The sequence below is a fragment of the Cyrtonyx montezumae genome, unplaced genomic scaffold (genome assembly GCF_038088225.1).
Source record: "Cyrtonyx montezumae isolate F1298 unplaced genomic scaffold, pur_monq_1.0 scaffold_2, whole genome shotgun sequence".
NCBI classification, from domain to species: Eukaryota; Metazoa; Chordata; class Aves; order Galliformes; family Odontophoridae; genus Cyrtonyx; species Cyrtonyx montezumae.
Genome location: NW_027071936.1, coordinates 34,702,598 through 34,722,151, shown reverse-complemented (window position 1 = coordinate 34,722,151; position 19,554 = coordinate 34,702,598). Strand labels below are relative to the sequence as shown.

Below are 19,554 nucleotides of genomic sequence, written 5' to 3'. Positions count from 1 at the left end.
TAGCAATAGTTATGGGAGATTTCAGAAAATAAACAATCTTATATAAATGCATATAAATGAAATTTATGACATAAGCAGATATTACATGTGTATATCCATATATTCAAAGTAGGACAAATTAATGCAGTGTAAAACATGTCGTTATCTGAGTTCAGAGTTCTCAGCAGTATATTTGCTCCAGAAGCGGAGATGTCTTTGTTTAGGTTCAGAGGAGGAAAAAAAAAAAAGTAAGGTATTAAAAAGTTTTTTTCTTTTTTATCCACATGCTCAAGTGAGTGGGACTCACAAGAGTAAGAAGCAGTCAATATGTTTGCTATATATGTTATTGTTTGAGGTCACCTCTGTGCATTTAACATACTTGAATGCATTTTTGTATGCATGTGGATAAACAAACATTTAAAATAACCTGGGATTATTGTTTCTGTATTTTCTGGGTACATTTATGCATTTCAGGCCTTTAAATAGAAGTGGAATTCTCAGGTCTTTCACCCTTTGTCTTTGCTACCAGTGAACATACTTGCATCTGGGATGCTATTCCCTAGTTCTTGCCTTACCTTCACATCGTTGACATTCATTCTTGTTCCCTCCTTCCCAACGAAGATGTCATCTATGTCAACCAGAATGTACCTATCCAAAGACAGTGTAAGCTTCTTCCCTGACAGGAAAGAGATGGCATCAATAAAGATCAGTTTATGCAACCAGAAGGTCAGGTTGTTTCCAAAAAGAACTCTCTGAATCCCATCGTGAAGCCCCAGGTCCTGGATGACAGTTGCATACGGAGCAGCCTTTGGCAATGCCATGGGGGTTGGCCTGGAAGTCTGCAGTTCAGTTAAAAGCACAGGCTGGTACGTGGAATGGTTGAACTGGAAAACTGTCCAGTCTTCACCAGGCAGTGGGCCTTTCTCAATCCTTGGTGCTTTGGTAATGTGCAGAAGGGGAGACTGAGGGTTTACAACACAATCTTTGAGGGCAATGTTATTGTAAAGATGTAATGGCAAGCCTTTCAGTTTTGTACTTGGGGAGCTGTTCTCATTGGCTTTATGAAAACCGATTATGCTAACACTGTATTCCACGCAGTATTTTTCCAGAAGCTCTCTGTTCCATGAGTCCATGGATACATACTTTAAAATATTCTCATATATAATAATTGTATATTTTCCTTTTCCATTGTCTGTGAGAGGGGGAATATCCCCCTTGGCAGGTGCAATGACCATGTGGTATTGAAATCTACTGGATTCAAGGATAGCTATGATGTCTTGTCCCAGCTGAGAGTACTGGCTTTCCACAAAGAGAAGGACAGTGGGATCAGTTCTAGATGGATCAATTGGCTTAGCTGTTTTCAGCTCCATGGACCTGTATGGTAAAAGCTTGAGATCTTCACACTCTGCTTCACCAGTGGTTTCTGTAAGAGTCATCTCCTGCTTGTAGCCAGTGTACAGATAATAGGCAGAAATGACAATACTTGCTAAACAGAAGGCAGCCAGGAGAATGACCACTGTTCTGAAACTTCTTCGGAGCCTCACTATTAGATTCATCTTTTGTGTGACTTCCAACTTGATTTGGACTTGTTTCTATTTGGTTTTCTCTTTCTAAAGTGCCATAATAACAATGAGATGCGGAGGTGCTGATTCCTCTCCTGGGATGTTCATGTGACCATTGCAGTGCATTTATGAAGTTGCTGGGGAGATTATAAAGCTGTTGGAGCAGGAAATCAAAGGATCTGGAAAGCTAAATTGAAAGAGGCTTTCTCAGAATGCAGCAGTTGCCAATAATCAATGAAGAGAACTCTTAACATTATCTGCAACAACAAGAAAAGTAAATAAAATTTATAAAGGAATTAAAAATGGATGTTAATAAAGACAATTATATCAGTGATGTGAGTTGAGAGGGACACTCAAGCACTACTTGAACAGTTCAAATGTTGCTTGCTTTCTTAACATAACAGAGCTGCTTCTATTTTATTATGTCGGCCCACAGTGTCAGAGGAGGATTTTGGTGATATAGCAGTGGGGGTTGAACCTTCCTGCCAATATTCTGTTACATTTTGTTGCAGTGTGACGGACGGCAGCAGAGAGGCAGTCTGACAAAATGGTGTCTGACATGGAAGTGCATACGGAGCAAAAGAGTGTCACTAAATTTCTCCATGTGGAAGAAAAATGGCATCCACTGACATTCATCAATGCTTGCTGAATGTTAGGTAGAGCATGTGAGCAAAGTGAGGTAGTGGCGGGTGGTGTGTTTCAGCAGTCATGGTAGTGACATGAAAGGCAAGCCATGCTCAGCTGTCACACCGCAAAATGCAGAGCATCTCAATCAGCTTGTCCATTGAATCACTAGATTATTACATGTGCATGAAGCTGAATATCAGCTTCAATGAGCTGGAAATTATGGTGGCAGTGTTGGAGTATTGAAAAGCTTGTGCCAAGTGAATTCCATGAAGTGATGATCTGGATTCCTCATCAAACAAAAAGATCAAAATGCAGCCCCCAGTGGGTAAAGTGATGTGTACTTTTAAGATGGGAAAAGGGTTATTTTTCCTGGAACCTGGACAAACCATGAACTTTGATCGCTACGTAAGGATGCTGACTAAGCTCAAGGTTCATACGTCTAGAGTCAGGTGAGAGAAGACAACCTTTTTCTTGCAAAGTGATAATGCTAGGCCCCATACCAGTTTGAAGACTGCAGAGCACATTAGCCAATCTAGGCTGAACTATCCTACCATACCCACTGTATAGATCATATTTGTTGCCTTCTGGCTTCCATCTGTTCAGGATGAAGAAAGATGGACTGCATGGGCAACATTTTCCTAGTGATTATGTTGTCATAGCAGCTATGAAACAGTGGGTCATCTCTGCTGATATGGCTTTTTATGAGGCTCTTGCTCATCCCTAGCAAACATGCATAGCCAGTGGCAGTGACTATGTCGAAAGAGAATCTTTTGTAACTGAGAATTTGCTCTTTTATCTGTTGTAGTTTCCAAGGAAATAAATAGGAGGCATTACTTTCAGGGTGTATGTGTTTTATCTTAGTGCAGCAGAATCCTCACATAGTCTTATGGTAAAGAAAAAGAAAGTCTAAACATAGGGGTTTTTTTGAGCACAACGCTATTTTTATTTATGGCCATTTATTGGCTAAACTGGTTTATTACTATTGCAACTAAGAATGACTAAAGATTATAGAATAAAATGAGAAGGAACTTTACCCTACATTTAACTGACATTTTCTATCTTAAAATCAAAAATCTGTGGTTAAGTATTCTGCAAGGGGGTAACGGATTGTCTTTTAGACTGTGAAACTAATGAAGGCAAAGAAAAAGATGGAAGTGCTTTGGAGAACTTGTCTCTCCAGTTTCTCTTCTGTACCTGAAATGATCAGTATTTAAAAACTGTCAGTGATTAAAATTTCAAATGAAGTTTTCAAATGAATGAGTAGGTTGTGGAAACTGCAGGCTACAGCAGTGCAAGCTCAATTTTCTGTTCTCCCAGGGATAAATGATGGGATTGTATGGGACATGAGTAGTGTTGCAGTTGCTGAGCCATGAAGATTTCTCCTGTGAGCGCTGGGTGGGAGCATAAGTGTGTTCCCTGGATCAAAGCACCTCTTGCTAAAGGATGGGGGCTTTGGACTCTTCTTACTATATTGTATAGTTGAAATATGAGGTGCTCAAACCTGACTGCCTGGCCAACTCTAACACACTTGTGCACTTCTAGATAGTTGTACCTAAATTCATGAGGAGCTACCATTGCTAACAATGAATCATATGGCTCAGAATCATTTAAAAATAACTAAACAAATAGCCTATGCTGCTCTATGGATTTAAATAAGAAATTAATGTCTGCCTGAATTATTTAGTTTGTTTCCCTATTGGAAAAATGTGGATCTGTAAGCAGTGGATGATTTTTGAACTGCAAGGAGGAAGAAAGTTTTTCACAGAAGATACTTGTCAACTGGCAAGTGTCTATTGGATTATACTTTTTATTTATTTATTGCTATTCTGAAAGCTATTCATCTTAATTTCTACACACAAAAAAAAATCGAAGTACTTTCAAGGAAGGTATTGAGGAAACTTGTTTGCTAGTTATAAAATATAACTTTGGTATTGAGTTAGAATCATAGAGTGGTTTGAGTTCAAAAGGACATGTAAAAGTTATCTAGTCCCACTCCCCTGCAATGATCAGGGACACCTATAGCTCCATCAGGTGCTCAGAGCCTCTTCAGTCTCACCTTGAATGCCTGTAGGGATGGGGCTTTCACCACCTCTTGGGCAAACCTGTGTTTGTAAACCTTACTGTAAAACAAACACCAACCTTCTTCCTTATATCCAGTCTCTTCCCTTTTAGTTTGAAACCATCTCCCCATGTCCTACCACCACAGACCCTACCGAAGAGTCTGTCTCCTATCTTATAGCCTCCCTTTAGATGCGGAAAGGCTGCTCTCAGCCATGAACAATTGCTGAATTGTGGATCAAGAGGTCTATTTATTCAACAGAAGCTTGCCACCTTCTGTGGCAGTTTAGGTAGAAGGAGTTGCTGCTGAGACTGGCAGTGACTTTGCTAGAGTTTTACTTAGTGTTAGTGACCCTGCTGTGTGTCGTATGGCAGTTAACAAAAACAGTAAGCAAGGTGAGTAACTTCTTCATGGAGGTTAATAAGTGAATGGATGTGAGAAAAGTGTCCTGGATTTAGTAATGTCTAATGTGTGAAGAGAGAAATAGAAAAGAAATGCAACTATCACTAAGAAATTAAAAGTCAGGAAGATAATTATAAGAGTACCTTCCCCTTCCTCCCCACCCCATCCCTGAATCCCGTTGGTACTTCCCTCATTCTGTAGTTTTCTGTGTGCTTGTTGGAATCTCACTTCTTATTAAAGCTCTAATTAAGATTTTATAAAAAGATAAAACCAGATCAAGTGAAGCATTGTCTGCGAGGCTGTGCTTCAGTTTCTGTGACATTGATGAGTCACTCAGCCTGACTCTGAGGGTTTATTGGATTAGAAGAACTGCTCTCTGCGGGAAGGACAGCCTTGCTTCGGGGGGAGGGAGGTAATCTTCCCACAAAACAGCTAATTGCAGCAAGTCTTGGTTTTGTTAGCATGTGAGATGCAGATATCTTGAAACAGTGATTAACACCCTCCCACACACGCACCTTGGACTTTGCATCTTCTGCTTTCATTGAGCACTAGAGGGCAATATTTTCTTGCTTTTTGCCAGACAGCACCTGTTTTGACCTCAACTCACAGAGCAAACAGCCCCGTCCTCGTGCTCTTTCTAGAAGGGTCTCACAAATCATTCAGGCACGTAAAACGCTTTCATTGAGACACGTTTAATAAATAAATAAAATAAACAGGATTTCTGTTCTAAGAAATCTGCTGCTAAATTCCTTTGAATACTTAGTGAATGTCTCAATCAATGTCTGTAGCACAAGGGGGAATTGCATGCAAGACCTAAAACTACACATTTTCCTCACTCTTCTGTCTTGCTGTCCCTCTGGCATTGCAAGCTATCCAAATAATACACTTGAGCTAGTTCTTCAGTGTTGTTATCATTTAGTTTGATAAAACAAAAAAAAAAAGTAAGGTCTGCAAATTCATACTAAAGTTTTTTTTATCCTGAAGTAGCTAATTTAAAAGTTCCTCCTAGTTATCTAGAATAGCATGTAGTTTCTACCTATGTGGAAGAGTATGCTTCCTGTATGTAGATGCTATAGCAAATTCAGCTTTCTGTCTTGAAGCTGTGAATGTCCTGTCCCTGGAGGTGCCCAAGACCAAGTTGGACGGAGCCTTGGGCAGCCTGATCTGGCAGGAACAACAGTGAGACAAACAGCCTGAGGCAGGGGATTGGATCTGGGTGGTTCGTAAGGTCCCCTCCAGCCTGATCAGTTCTATGATCTAGACATGCAATATTAAGATGAATTAAAAAAAATTTAAACTTGGATGTGGAAATCTGGATTTGGAGCAGGTCCCTTTTTGCTTTGTGTGTTGCATTTGAGCTGATCTGTTGAACCGATTATATTGTTCAGTTAAAAATAAAGAAGTGTGAAGTAATAAGTTTATAAAAATAAATCATCTCTATTAGCCGTTAGTGGGACATTTTCCAAAGCATAATTGGAAGTTAAGTGCTGTTTCTGCCTTTGAAACTCTCCCCCTCAAAGTTCAACAGCTTTATATTCACTCGAAAATTCAAATTTCTTTAGAGTTTCTGTACTGTATTAATTTAAAAACATGAAAATAGGCCATCTTTCATAATTAGCATTACTAATGTAGTTTCATTTTAGAAACTGGTATTTGGGGGCCTGTGAACCTATGATCGCTGGTCACACTGACTCTTCAGGGACAAAGTCTAGAGCTGGGTACACTCATCAAGGAAGTCGGCTTGCATTCATCCAGACTTGATCCTTAGTAGGTCTTTCTGTCTTGTGTTTAGCTGTCTCACTAAACATGATGCCTCTGGCTAGTAATTGTACAACTGTATGATGCAATCCTGTTGAGGTGGCACACCTATCTGCTAGAATTGTCAGTTTTCTTTAATTTAGGCAGCCTTGAAATTTTAAAAATTCATCTCTGCTAAATAATACTTGCTGCTTCCTCATACAAATGTATCGGATTGCTTAAAGCATACTGATATTGAAGGTGATTGATTGGGAGATAAAGTTTCAATGGCTAAAAAATGATAGTGCAGCAGTGAAGAAAACAACTGTTATTAATGCCTTGTGTTAGCACTGCACCAGGAATTAAAGCTGACTCCCTCGTGGCCCACTTTCTGAATATGGATCTTCTAGCAGTATGTAGTGATTTTAGCGTGTATTTCAACCAAACTGGGTGCAAGTAATGAATAGGGAAACGCATATGAATCAGAATTCAGCTCTACAATGCAAAATCAGCTTGCTATTGCTGTTGAGAGATCACTGCAGTAATGAAGTTATTGCCTGTGTAAATAGAGTTCTATTAAGAGTGAGAGCCGCAGCCTTGTGTCATCAGGAGACATACATGATAAGTGAGTGGCCTGACTTGGGCATGAGGACAGCAGGAGGTATCTGGTGCTTAGGCTGCCAGCCTGAGTAAAGGGCAGGGAGAACGCTGCCTGCCAGTGCTATCAGCTTGTCTATCATTGTAGCCAGGCTAAGGTTCTGATTTGGCCTATGAAAAGCAGAAATCTTTGTTAACACCAAGCACACTGTTGTTTTTATCCATGTTGCTGACTGACTGAATAGGCTTCACATCTGTAACAGGTTAAGAATATGATGCTGACTACAAGGGTATGTAGAGGAGCAGTGTACTTTCTGTAATATGGTAATTTCTGGCTGCTTGTCTCAGCCAGTGTGCAATGTTGCATGCAATGCTCTATGTGCACCTCATCTGGAAACAGGCCAGGGCCTCCTCTCATCCTATTCCAGTATAAATCAGAAGTCAGCGTGTCTTTTTTTTTTCCCCTATATATAAAACTTCCCTTTAGGCTAAAATCTTTCCTCTTTTCCTTCCGTTCTATGCTTATGTGACTTCTGCCATTTATTAGCAGTCTAATGATCCATGACACCAGCTTACTACTCCTTACATAATGACTGCTCATTCAACACAGAAACAAGAAAACCAATTCAAGTGAAAAATAACTTCTGTTGATCATTAGTAAATGTCCAGGGTTTCTGCTCTCAGTTGAGAGAGAGCAGCCCTTGTGGTGTTCGAAATCTTTCTGGATTTTACTAAGGCTTTTGATACTGTCACTCACAACATCCTTTTGGAGAAGTTGTCCATCTTTGAGATAAGCATATAGATGCTTTTTCTTGATAATGAGTTGGTTCAGCAATAGCGCTCAATGCCATTGTGAGTGGGGCTACATCTTCCCAGTATCCAGTTGCTATTGGTGTTCCCCAGTGCTCGATTTTAGGGCCAGTTTTGTTCAGCATTTTTATCAGTGGTCTGGATGCAGGAGTGGAGTGCATCCAAAGCAAGTTTTCTGATTACACTAAACTGGGAAATACAGTTGGCTCTCAAGGGACAGGAGGCCTTGCAGAGTGATCTACATAGACTGGCACATTGGGTAATCATCAATGGCATGAAATTCAACAAGGATAAATGCCAGGCTCTGCACCAGGGAGAGAGTAATGCCAGACACAATTACAGACTGGGAGATGAATGGCTGCAGAAAGCTCTGTGGAGAGACTTGGTTGACAGTAGGTTCTGAGTCAGGCAGTGTGCCCTAGCAGCCAAGAGGGCAAAGTACATTGTGAGGTGCATTAAGCACAGCAAAACTAGACAAAAGATATGATTCTCCTGCTGTATTTAGCATTGATGTAGCCTCACCTTGACTATTGTATGTATTTCTGGGCTCCTTAATAAAAAAAGAATTTTAAGGTACTTGAATGTGTCCAGAGGAAGAAAAAAAAAATAATCTGGTAAAAGGGCTGCAAGGTATCTCCTTTGAGGAGAGGTGACCTCATTGCTCTCTTCTCAAGGATGGGAAGTGGACAGTGAGTTACCAGGCTCTGCTCTTTGGTAACCACTGATAAGATGCATGAGAAAGGCACAAAGCTGCATCAAGGGAGGTAGAGACTGGACATTAAGAAAAATTGATTTACCATGAGGGTGGTCAAACATTGGAACAAGCTTTATTAATAAAATACTTTAACTTCTGTTTAGCCTTCAATTGGTCAAGCAATTGGACTTGATGGTCTTCATAGTTCACTTTCAACAGAACTTTCCAAATTATATTAGAAAGACTACAATTTATGCATGAAAGAAAACTTGGAATTCAAATAGCTAAATTCCAAATTCCTTTGCTTTTTAAATTTAACAGATGATTTCAGAACTTGAAGAAAATAATGCTTCCCTGGTGAAAGGGCAGCTGAAAGCATATCAGAAGATGAGTTTTATGCATACCCATTCTCACATGTGTACATATATGCAAAAAACCTCTAAACAAATACATCAGATCTCCCATATCTATCATATATAAAGATTTACTTACTGAGTCCTCAGACTCTTTAGTCTTGATAAAGCAGATAACATCTGACTGATGCAGACTAATTAATGCAAAGCTAACTTCTGATCTCACTCCAGGATCACCAAAGTTGGTTTCTTTTTATCATGCTTAGTACTGTCAAGTATAATTCGAAGAACATTAATGGTTTTATTTCTTTCAGTGCTTTACTTGTCTTTTGACTGAGTAGAAGAATTACAACAAGAGCCTAGCAATAATTATCATCCCTATTCCTTCTCATACTTTCAAAGATGAAGAGATAGCCACCACTGACTTGACATAAAGCCCACTTTCTTGAACATATATGACAGATGTACTTTCATGACAGCATGTAAACAGATGTATTTTGTTCTCATTAATTCATACACATCCGAAGCTCCTGACTTGCCAGTGATAGTTTCTCTGACCAGAAACTTAATCTCCACTAACTAGAAACCCACAAAAACATTCTATCAGTAGAATGCTTACAAACATGAACTAGTGAGTCTGTAATGATTATGTTCTCCTTCAGCAAATCTTCCCTTGTGGAAATGTAGCCTCCTTTGATTCTCCAGCCCATATGTAATATTTCCTGGTGCTTAAATCCTACTAGGAATTTTTAACCCAAGTTTTACCCAGACCTCGCTTCTGTGGAATGTTGCTTGATAGTAAATTCTAATTCTTCTTTACTTTATCCCATTAACTTCCCAGAGTCCCACAGTTATTTGGACCATCCAGGAATTTGCATAAATATCCATAAAAAATGGTCCAATGACCTTTCCTCCAGTTGTCACTGGTTATCAGTTTCAAACACTTCAGTGTTTTAGGAAAATATGAGGTTGCAATACTTCCATAAACATTTTTCTTAAATATCCGGTGTGAAAGCTCACAGAATACAGTAATATAAATATGATCTTTGGAGGGCCATACATAAAAGGGAAACCTATACTTTTTCCTGTTTCTTGATAAGGTGGTTCTAATTGTTTAAATGAGGAGGCATTAACAGCTGTGTACATATTTTGGTTTGTTCCAAAAGTATCATGTACTGAAACATACATAACATTTTTATGTCATCTAAATAAAAACTTCATCTATGTGGTAAGATTATCATTTTTTTTTTCAAAGTAGCCTCTCCATATGTAGAGGAAATGTTAGGCCATGACTTAAGCTGTTGATTGAGCACCTGGTGAAAGGGTGAGGCTGGCCTTGGGAGCGTGGGCAAATTGCTTGCACCTGTGCTCCCCAGGTGACCAGAGGGAATGGACCAACAGCGGAGCCACACTGAGCTCATATGAGGGCCAGCCAGGGAAGGGATGGAATCTCTTGGACCTAAGCTGTTGCTCCCTGAGAAGGAGTGTGGTATGACTAGACATCCTCTTTACCAGTTGTGTGAGTTCAACTCTTTGTTCTGTGTATGACTATTAGTCTATCTGCAAGTATTTTGCTTAGTAGTGTAAAAAACATGCCAGAAGCAATTTTGATTCTTAATAAGCAGAACACTGTGCCTTTTCCAATGTGTATTGGTCTTGCTTGAGTAATGATAATGTATACCCTTTCTTGTTGATAATTTACCAAAAATTCAAGAGATAAATGCCATTATTCATGAGTACAGTCCTGTCTAAGGCAGTTTGGCTGAGCTGGAAGCCATAGCCATTTGCTCTTGGATAATGACCTCCTTCAACTGATAGTTGTCTTTATAACTTTTGTGAGATCTGTATAAAAATACTACCAAAGATGGGAAGATTGAGCTATAATCTGAATGTCAAAAGCTTACTGTTTAAGTCACAATGACAGAGCCAAAATGTCACAGCAAAAAGTTGTGGTTGAAAAGAGAAAGGGTATTCCTATGCTACAAAGTAGGGTGTGACTTGCAGGTTCATGTTCTTGTTGTTCATTCGTTGCTTTCCCAATTGGATTAAGAGAGAATGCAGGTATATTGAACACCCTATAATTTCACCAAGTGCTTTTGAATTAAGATGGTGGATAAAGGCAGGCTGCACAAGTTTTCCCTAAGACAGCCTGCAAAAAGTTCCCCCTACCCTGATGCAACAAATCTAGTCTTGCTTGGTTAATGTCTCTTCATCACTTTTCAATTTATAGTTCAATGTTTCAATGAAAGCCAGTTTGAATTCATTTAAGTTTTCATGTGAAACTTTTGTGAGATGGTGTATCAGATGTTTTATTACAGTCCTTGTATTGTTATCTTTGTCTGCTCCTATAAGGCAGTTATAGCAATGCAGTTTCAATTGAATGATTTGTGCTTTGAATTTAGTCAAGATACAATATTTTTGCAGTTTAATGGTAGCCTACCAGTAGTCTTTAAATTCAGTCAGTATAGTAGTTAAACTCTGCATGTTTGTTCATATGTGAACGTTGACATTAAAAAAAAAAAACACCAGATAAGGTATAATACATAAGAAAAAATCACAAAAATCTTTATGATTCTATTAGCATCTATCTAATGGTGGAATTTGTGTAGTTTGCAAATCTGACAGTGATTATAGATTTGCCGGTTAACTGTCGGTACTTTTTGAAGACTTCTTAAATAGATTTGTAAGGTTCCTTGTTTACAAATAAATAGTCTCTTTGCTTACATTATATAGTCAGAGGATCTGAACTAGCTTATTCTGTGCTAAATTCTTTGATCTTGATACTCTTTTCCAGTGCTTAATAGTTTCCTACATTTTCTGATTTCCTATTGCTGTAATGGGATCTAGAAACATTTGCTGTCATACAAGATAATCAAAATGTCAGGTTCTTATGCCAGTGACAATTTATTTCACTGTGTAACATGTTTTCTGATACCTGTATCCTGTCACTGGCAGTAGTTGTGAGAAAGTCTGTTGTGGTTACATCTGTGCAAGGAATTAGGAGGCCACTAACTTAAGAAAAACTACTGCTGTCACACAGTAATGATCTATTACTTGCTACAAAGGAAGTCTATTTAAACTCAGATAAGGATGACTTTGTACCTAAATCCTCAGAGCAGCATGTTTACACATAACATTTAAACAGGTTTATTCTGAATTTGCTCAAGCCAGGTCCTACGCAGGCAGGGATAGTTTTCAAGCTCTGGATACAATAATAGCTTGTCTGTATTTGTTCTTCAAATAAGTTCCCTCTCCCTGTCTTCATCATTGTTGGTTGAAGGGCTATGTTATCATCGAGAGGATTTGATAGAAAAACAGGTAGTGTAGACAATGAGCTAGGCAAAAGCAAGACTTTTCTGGGAGATCCTTGAAGTAGTAGTGCAACGATATGTGCAGCCAAAGACCTTCCATGTACCTCTCAGATTGCTCAAAATCTGTGTCTGGCCTTAGCAGCCTCTGATAAGAGCAAGTGCATGAGTGGAAGTATCATCTCAGCTGTTGGGTCTGGCCTAGGATGTGCAGGCTAATGTGGTGAGATGGCATTGCTAACCTGTGACTGGTGGTAACAGTTTTCATACTAAGTTAAATAAACAAGAGTTAGCAGATTCTGGTTCCTCTTACCAGCTCTTTAAAACTGGAAACATCTCCTTTTTGGAAACCAATTGTGGCTGTACATATTTCTTTTGTCAGTAAAACTAGCCTAGACAGAAACTTTATCATCTGCTAAAAATATTACAGTGCAATACAACAGACTGTATCTCATTTAATACATTAAAGTATTTCCAACACTGCAAGAAGACAAGATAGTTCAAGAAAGTCTTCTGAACAATGTTAATACACGTTCAACATTTGGGTTTTTTTGTTTTGTTATTGGGTTGGTTGTTTTTTTTTTTGCTAATCTTGAAATGAATGTATGACTGGTCTTTGCATATGAAGAGGAAAAAATGCCTAGTGGTGAGAGGACAAAGCAAGAAGCCAGAATGTTGATTTCTGTTTTTTTTGCCCCCATCATTTGCCCTCTGGAAGTTACTGCTTTTTCAGTGGTTCAGCTTTTCCATCTATTATTCTAAGATTTACATTTTTTCAATTGTATATAGTGTAAGTACTGCAAACAGTTCATTTAAAATCCAAAGCAGAACTAGTATTTTCATATATGCAGACCAATGAATTGCAGTGCTTGTTTTCCTTTTTTTTCCATACTTTCACAATTTTTTTCAAATGTTTATCTGAGATAAGCCACTTTCAGTCAAGTGGAAGGGCACTTCTCAGATTTCTGATGTTTTATCTGTGACCTATATGGACTGTTTCTCTTTTGGTTCAAAATACAAACAAATATTTCCTTTCAAATGATCTATTCTTTAATTAATCTAGGTAAAGCTGAATTTAGAAATGCCACTAGTTGGGTAATGGACCTACTTGGGAATTCAAGGGATTTTTGTTGAGTCACACTAAGCTTGCAGTCTGGAACTTGAACTAATACCATTAGAGTTATATGATAGAATGAAAAGGCTTTGACTAACCTGCTTTGTGAAAAATCTCTGCTTATTGATTTGCCAAAACATTAACTTGTTTCTGGATGGAAAAAATTATCTAACCAAAAAAATATTCAACCAGTAATCAAAATCTTTTTAACCTAACATGCTGCCAGTGCCCTTTGTAGTCATTTTCCTATTGTCTTCTATGGATTGTGTTTTCTAATATGTATCTCAGGATGTTTCTTGAAACTTAGCTTGGCTTTTGATTTATGAAAGGGACTTGCAAAACATTATTTTGTTGGCTTATTACTTATACTTATCATTGGAATACATAGGCATTTCAAGCTCAGTGTTTCAACTCAAAGCATGGCCTCATAGTTGCTGATGGTGATCACTGGCTTTTACAGTGCCTTATGACCTAATGGACTGCAAACTTTTTGTGTACAGGATGTCCTACCATTTACAGTACAATTATTTTGAAGTAGAACAGTTAAACCATTTAAATAGCATGAATACAGTCTGAAGACTAGAAATGAATCAAACTGAATGAAAAGACAAAAAGACTGGTGGTGAATAAACTGCCTGTTATATCAGTGATCTAAGTAGGCAAAATGTCAGTGTTTTAGGAAAAAAAATATCAAGGTAGGTGGTCCTACTTTGTTTATACAAAAAGAAAAGAATCCCCAAAACCATGAGAGCTTTAAAATCAAAAATGACCAGTTGCAATCTAAAAATTTCTGTGAAACAGACGACCACCTGCCTCCTTCCCCTCTGCTGGTTTAGGGGGTGATAAATCATCCCAATGGGAATGAATATATTCAAAGAATATCCTTAGGCTCTGGAGCTCAAGCTTTGTCTTTCTTTCAAAATGCTGGTCCTGTGTACAGGGAAAGGATGGCGGATAAAGCATCCTCCGAAATTAGAACGTAGGTGGGTGCATATTTCATGACAGACTGTTTTAACTTTCTGAACAGTTGCCTCTTTTACGGCCAGCAGCTGCTATTAATTATTTAGCACTACACTTATTTATACACTAAGAGCTAAATGCAATCCTTTCAGTGGAACTCTGGAAGAGTGCAGGTTGAAATAAGTAGCTGTGCGTAGTCCTTCAGGAGAATACATCTCAAGCCCAGTTTTGCTCAGGGAAGGAACCCACTCATGTTGTACTGTCTGCTGTGTCTCTAATAATGATATATAAAGACGTGAGGTTAAGACCCAGCCGTTAGTAAAACTCTATAGCTATAGATGAATCAACCCTGAGCATTAGCAAGATGTGTGTTTCTCAGTGCTCTGGTGGGCTGTGACAGGATTGCAGGTACTCCTCTTGTCTTGTGGCTGCTTAGGGCTGAATCCTGAAGTTTCACAATTGTTGGAGAATTTCAGCCAGGACAGCAACCTTGTTAGTGTCCAGCTGAATGTAAAAAGATGCACTCACTAAATGCAGCTGTTCTGTGGTCTGGGAGAAATGCATTAGCAGCTGTATGTAAACAGATTTTAAGTTGCTGACTGCTTTATACTGTCTGGTATTGGGGCTGCAGTACTGAATATGTTGTCTTAGCAAGTTTTGAGGGAGGGAAGAAACTTGTATGGTTGCCTCTATGTGACATGAAGCAAATAGAATGAAGGTCATGGAAAGCAGTTCAGAAATTCAGCAGGCTTTCTCTTGGTCAAGTGAGCTAAATACAAAGAGGAAACCCTTTTCTTCCTGCTGTGTGTTTTTTGTTGTTCTTTTTTTCCTCCATAGAAGAAGCCCACCCTGCTCACACTTCTGCATTTGCTGTAGTTCCCCCAAAATATCTCTGTAGCCTTGGAGGAGGGATTCATTTCCTATGTTTGCCTGCACTTGGGAAAGAAACTGTGAGCCTTTCTGTAGCCCAAGAAATGGAAATTGGTTTTAATACTTCTCTGTTCCTTCCAGATATAGTTTAGAACATCATGTCACAATACAGTACTTCTGGTGCCAATGTAATTTCTTCATCAAATACTGACATGGTCTCTACACTGTTGTGCTGTTGCCATGTGATTCTAGTAGAATTATTGTTTAGATAAAATATTATTCATTTTCTATAGCAACTGTTAATTTCAGAAGTATCTGTGATTTCATTGTAACTATTATTACTGACAGTAGTTGTAATAAATGTTTTGGATTGACGTGCATGGCTTTTATTTTCTTCCAGCAGATCAGCAGATGCTTTTTTTAATAGTTCAAACAATTTTTCCAATTTAGATGTTACTGTGGAATGAACATTTTTTGTTTTGTTTATTTTTGCACTCTTCTGTGTGGCTTCTGCTCCATGAAAGGTGTAACTTTAACATCTCAATAGGAAAGGCTTGTTGCAGTGATATGGCAATTCTTCAGCATTTCTCAAAATCTGACACTAACTTAATGCTCTAAGTAAATTCCAGCATGAATACAACCCTCCTCCTCTTGTAGTTCAGCCCTTCCATGCTGGCTCCTTGTTCTGATCCCCAGCTTCCTCCCACCCTGGAACGCTGGATCTGTTTAGTTGCCACCCTATAGTCTACTTTTTGATTATTGCAGACTGTTTTACAGTCAGGCTCCCCTCACCATGGGAATTGTGGAGAACCCTCTCTTGTTGCTAGCTCAGTGTCCCATTTCTGACTCTGCGGGCTCAGGAATCACAGCTGTCTGCACAGTTCTGAGTTACTCTTTCCTTGGTCACCAAGACGCCAGCTTGAAATGCTTTGCTCATAGCCTAGTCTTTGGTGGTGGCTGTTTTTGTGGTTTTTTGTTGGTTTTTTTTTTTTTTTGGACACGTCTTCTTGCAGATATGTGGGGAGTAGTTCTCTGGGTGAAGCTGAAGCATTATTAAAGCTTTGCAAAGCCAGCGCTTGATGGAAGCATCAGTATATACACACAGCTGAAGCTCTGTCAGCCTGGTGGACATAGAAGCTGGGAAATCAAAATACTGTGGGCTCAATCAGACTTGGAACAGAACTGATATCTATATATTTTGTTAAGAGAGCATGATATTCTTTATTTTATTGCTTGTAGAAAAATAAAAGGAGCTTTTTTTTTGGTGGAATACATTTAAATGCTTTTTTTTTTTTTGCTTAACTGAAAGCTCAGTCATGACTTGCTAGTAACTCACCAGTTTTTTCTTTGAACCAATATTGCCCTGGTTTTGCAATATGTAATCACATTTTCCTTAGAGTATCATACCTCTATGAATTCCTTTACTATATGGCTTCACAAAAATAATCTTTACTATTAGCATATTTCCTCTCCACATGCACTCATACTGAATGATATTTGAACTCCTGAGAAGCTCATGATTCCCTGTGTGCTGCCAAATCAGCTGTGATCAGTACCATTACAAAGAGCAATATAGTGGCTATCACAGCCTCTAGACATCCATAAAGTTTTAATGACTTCCCCAACTTTATAGCGAGAGTTAACAGCATGTTCAGACAGAAATATGTCTGTGTATTTATATATATATATATCTGCAGGTAGTCACTGATCTGAGCATGCTGATCCATGCTTAAAACTAGTACTTTTTATTTGAACTACTGCAATAGAAGGAAAGACAGAGCATCATTCCTCCAGCCTCACAGAAAACTGGTGTTAACAAGAAACCAAGAAACTCCTACTTTCATTTCTTAGGCTTTCAGACATGAGGCGTTTATTATGAATTAGAAAAATAGCCATGCTCTGAGGAAATGGCTCAAAAACCTAATATACAATCTTAAACTTCTGTAGGGAGCAGTGCCAATCTGAAAATCTAATTTAATTGAGCCCATCATATTATCTGAATTGATAAGGTTCAGAAGAAAACTGAAAGCCTAGAATTTCCTTTGTTAAATGTGACTTGGCATTTCCCACTGCTCTCTTCTTTAGAGTAGCAATTCAGAAAGCAAATCAGACAGTGCATCTTGGCTGATGGTAAAATGTGCATGATGAAAGTATGCAGACATGATAGGGCAAGACAGGGAAGCACCTGGCAGCACTGCCAACTATGTAAACTTTGAGCAAGGAGATTCTGATATTATTCCACAAGTTGAATGTCTAATAGCAGAAGGATCATAATTTAAAAACTACTGAAGTAACTAAGAGAAAATTACTTGTTTCTATTTTACACTTGCTCTGATAACATCCAGAGTATTGAGGTAGAAATGGCAGAACAACCGCCTACACAGGATAGGCCAAATTTGGAAACATTTATGAAAAGCGAGGGAAGGTTTAATGGGATTAGGAGCTACAAAAGTTGGTTAAGAAAAATATCAAGGCAAATTCCCAGGGGAAGACAGAATTAATGATCATGGCTTCTGTATGCATGTGTGGTTACTTTAGTGTAGTGCTTGTAGGGAGAGACTTATTAACCTCTACACAATTCTCCTTTGAAGGCTTATTCCCAGTAGCAATGACTTTGAGCCTATGTGCCAGCTGCAACCCAAAAATTCTGGACTGCCTCTGTGCTCTGACTGTAGTAATCTGAAGAATAAATGCTGATTTCTTTGGTTTACCTCTTTCTGCCTGACATGCTCCCTGCTCCCACTCAGAGAATGATCATATTATTTTAAAATAATGTTGCCAATGGATGCTGATTGGAAACAAAGCTGCTGGAAAAGAGCAGATCTTTGCTTCCTTGCAGATCACTTCTAATAGTAATTGTTACTAAATACCCATGGCAAGCTTTCACATCGTCATTTTAGTGCTCAACTTTGCTTTGCTGAACTTTAACTGTTGCATGGTGGCAAACAAAAGCAGAGTATATGGAGCAGACTACAGAACTGCAATCTTATCTTTTTGTTTTTGTTTTTTAACTCTTGTCATCTAACTTCCAGTGCTCTAACTTCTGTGCTCTTTCACATATTTATCCATACAACTATTTTTCCCCTCTATTTACTCTGTTTTTATTATACTTGCGTGCACAGAATTAAAGGATATCAAACTTTCAGATGAACCTTTGAATGCCAGGCTGTCAGCAGCTTTCACAAGTACTTGTTATATATGAATAGGTTATAAGCATACTATTGTATGCTCTGTATATATCCTACCTTTTCAAGAACAGTTTTCTCTGAGTATATGTATGTCTAATAAGTAGCCTTAACATATACCCAGAAGTATAGGCTAGTATGGCAATGCATGCAGAAACTGAAGAATAGCTTACCTAGAGGAGAATTTCTTTTCCTAGTGTGCAGGAAAGAGACATCTGCTATTCACATCTCCTCACATGGCTCCAGGTAAGCTAGAGAGAGTTTTCAATTGATAGCAGCTGTCGGAGCAGCATCTCGGGAAGGCTCCTCTTGCTCCAGTCCCAGTGACTGAACTCTGCCGGCACAGTCACATCTCATTTATACACAGGCTGTCCTTTTCCAAACAAGCAGCCAGCTGGAACGATTCAAACCTCTGCTCAGCGCACCGTTAAAATGCAGCTTCCTTCTCGGACACGGGGATTACACCAGGGAGCAGCCGGAGCGCAGCGAAAAGGCTGCGAGAACTATTTAATCACCCGAATACCAGCTGCTCCTGTTACTAGTGCCGCTGCCGCCGTGCCTCCTGTTTGCTGGAGCCAGCCTCCCTCTGCCTCGTATCTCCACGAGTATCAGGGCGGTGATTGGCAGGAGCAGCCCGTTCCTCCGCTAATCAACCCCGAGACTTTCAAGGACTCGAGCTGCTCTGATGTCACGGCGGTGGGGGGATGCTTCACGCGAGGCCGCCGCCACGCAGGCTAATTCGGAGATGAGCCGCGTCTCTCTCGCGCCACCGTGATTGATTAGATGCTCCGGGAGGATTTGCATAATCTGTCATTGTGCAGTTGGTCCACCTCCCGCCCAAAATGCGGGAGGAAAGCACCGCTCACAGCTTCTGATTGTACACCTGGAGCTTGCAGCTGAAAGCCTGGATAAAAAATGGAAAAGTTGAAAGAGTCGTTTTATGGAAGGAGTGTGCTTCAGGCAAGTGTGCAACGGGAGCCCCCCCAACCCCAAATGCTAATGGAGGCTCCTGAAAATCACAGCGGTTCGTACTCTTGCTGGGTCACTGGTAAGATCACCTCGTGCAACAAGAGGTTGTTTTTTTGTGCAACAGCATGGCGTGACCAAAATCAAGCAAAGGTCACCCGGCAAGCTAGTTGAAAAGTGCTCTTGATGCTACCACCTCTGGGTGGATTCCAGCAAACATGTGGTGCTCGGAGATGCAAAGAGTTTTTTCTACTATATGATACACAAATTCCACGTATTTGTTGCATAATTTCTTATTAAAATCCTTTATGTCAACCAGCTAAGGTTGAAA

At 39.3% G+C, this 19,554-nt stretch overlaps 1 protein-coding gene across 1 annotated transcript in view; it reads right to left on the bottom strand.

Moving 5' to 3' along the window:
* LOC136048932 (bifunctional heparan sulfate N-deacetylase/N-sulfotransferase 4) overlaps nucleotides 1-19,052 on the bottom strand; it is a 101,429-nt gene extending 82,377 nt beyond the window's left edge. The window contains exons 1-2 of the mRNA XM_065736859.1: nucleotides 18,431-19,052; nucleotides 555-1,798 (exon numbers count right to left, since the gene is read on the bottom strand). Of these exons, the coding sequence (XP_065592931.1) occupies nucleotides 555-1,535 (981 nt within the window). The 5' untranslated portion in view covers nucleotides 1,536-1,798; nucleotides 18,431-19,052. The remainder of the gene's footprint in view (nucleotides 1-554; nucleotides 1,799-18,430) is intronic.
* Between the last annotated feature and the right edge of the window lie 502 nt (nucleotides 19,053-19,554).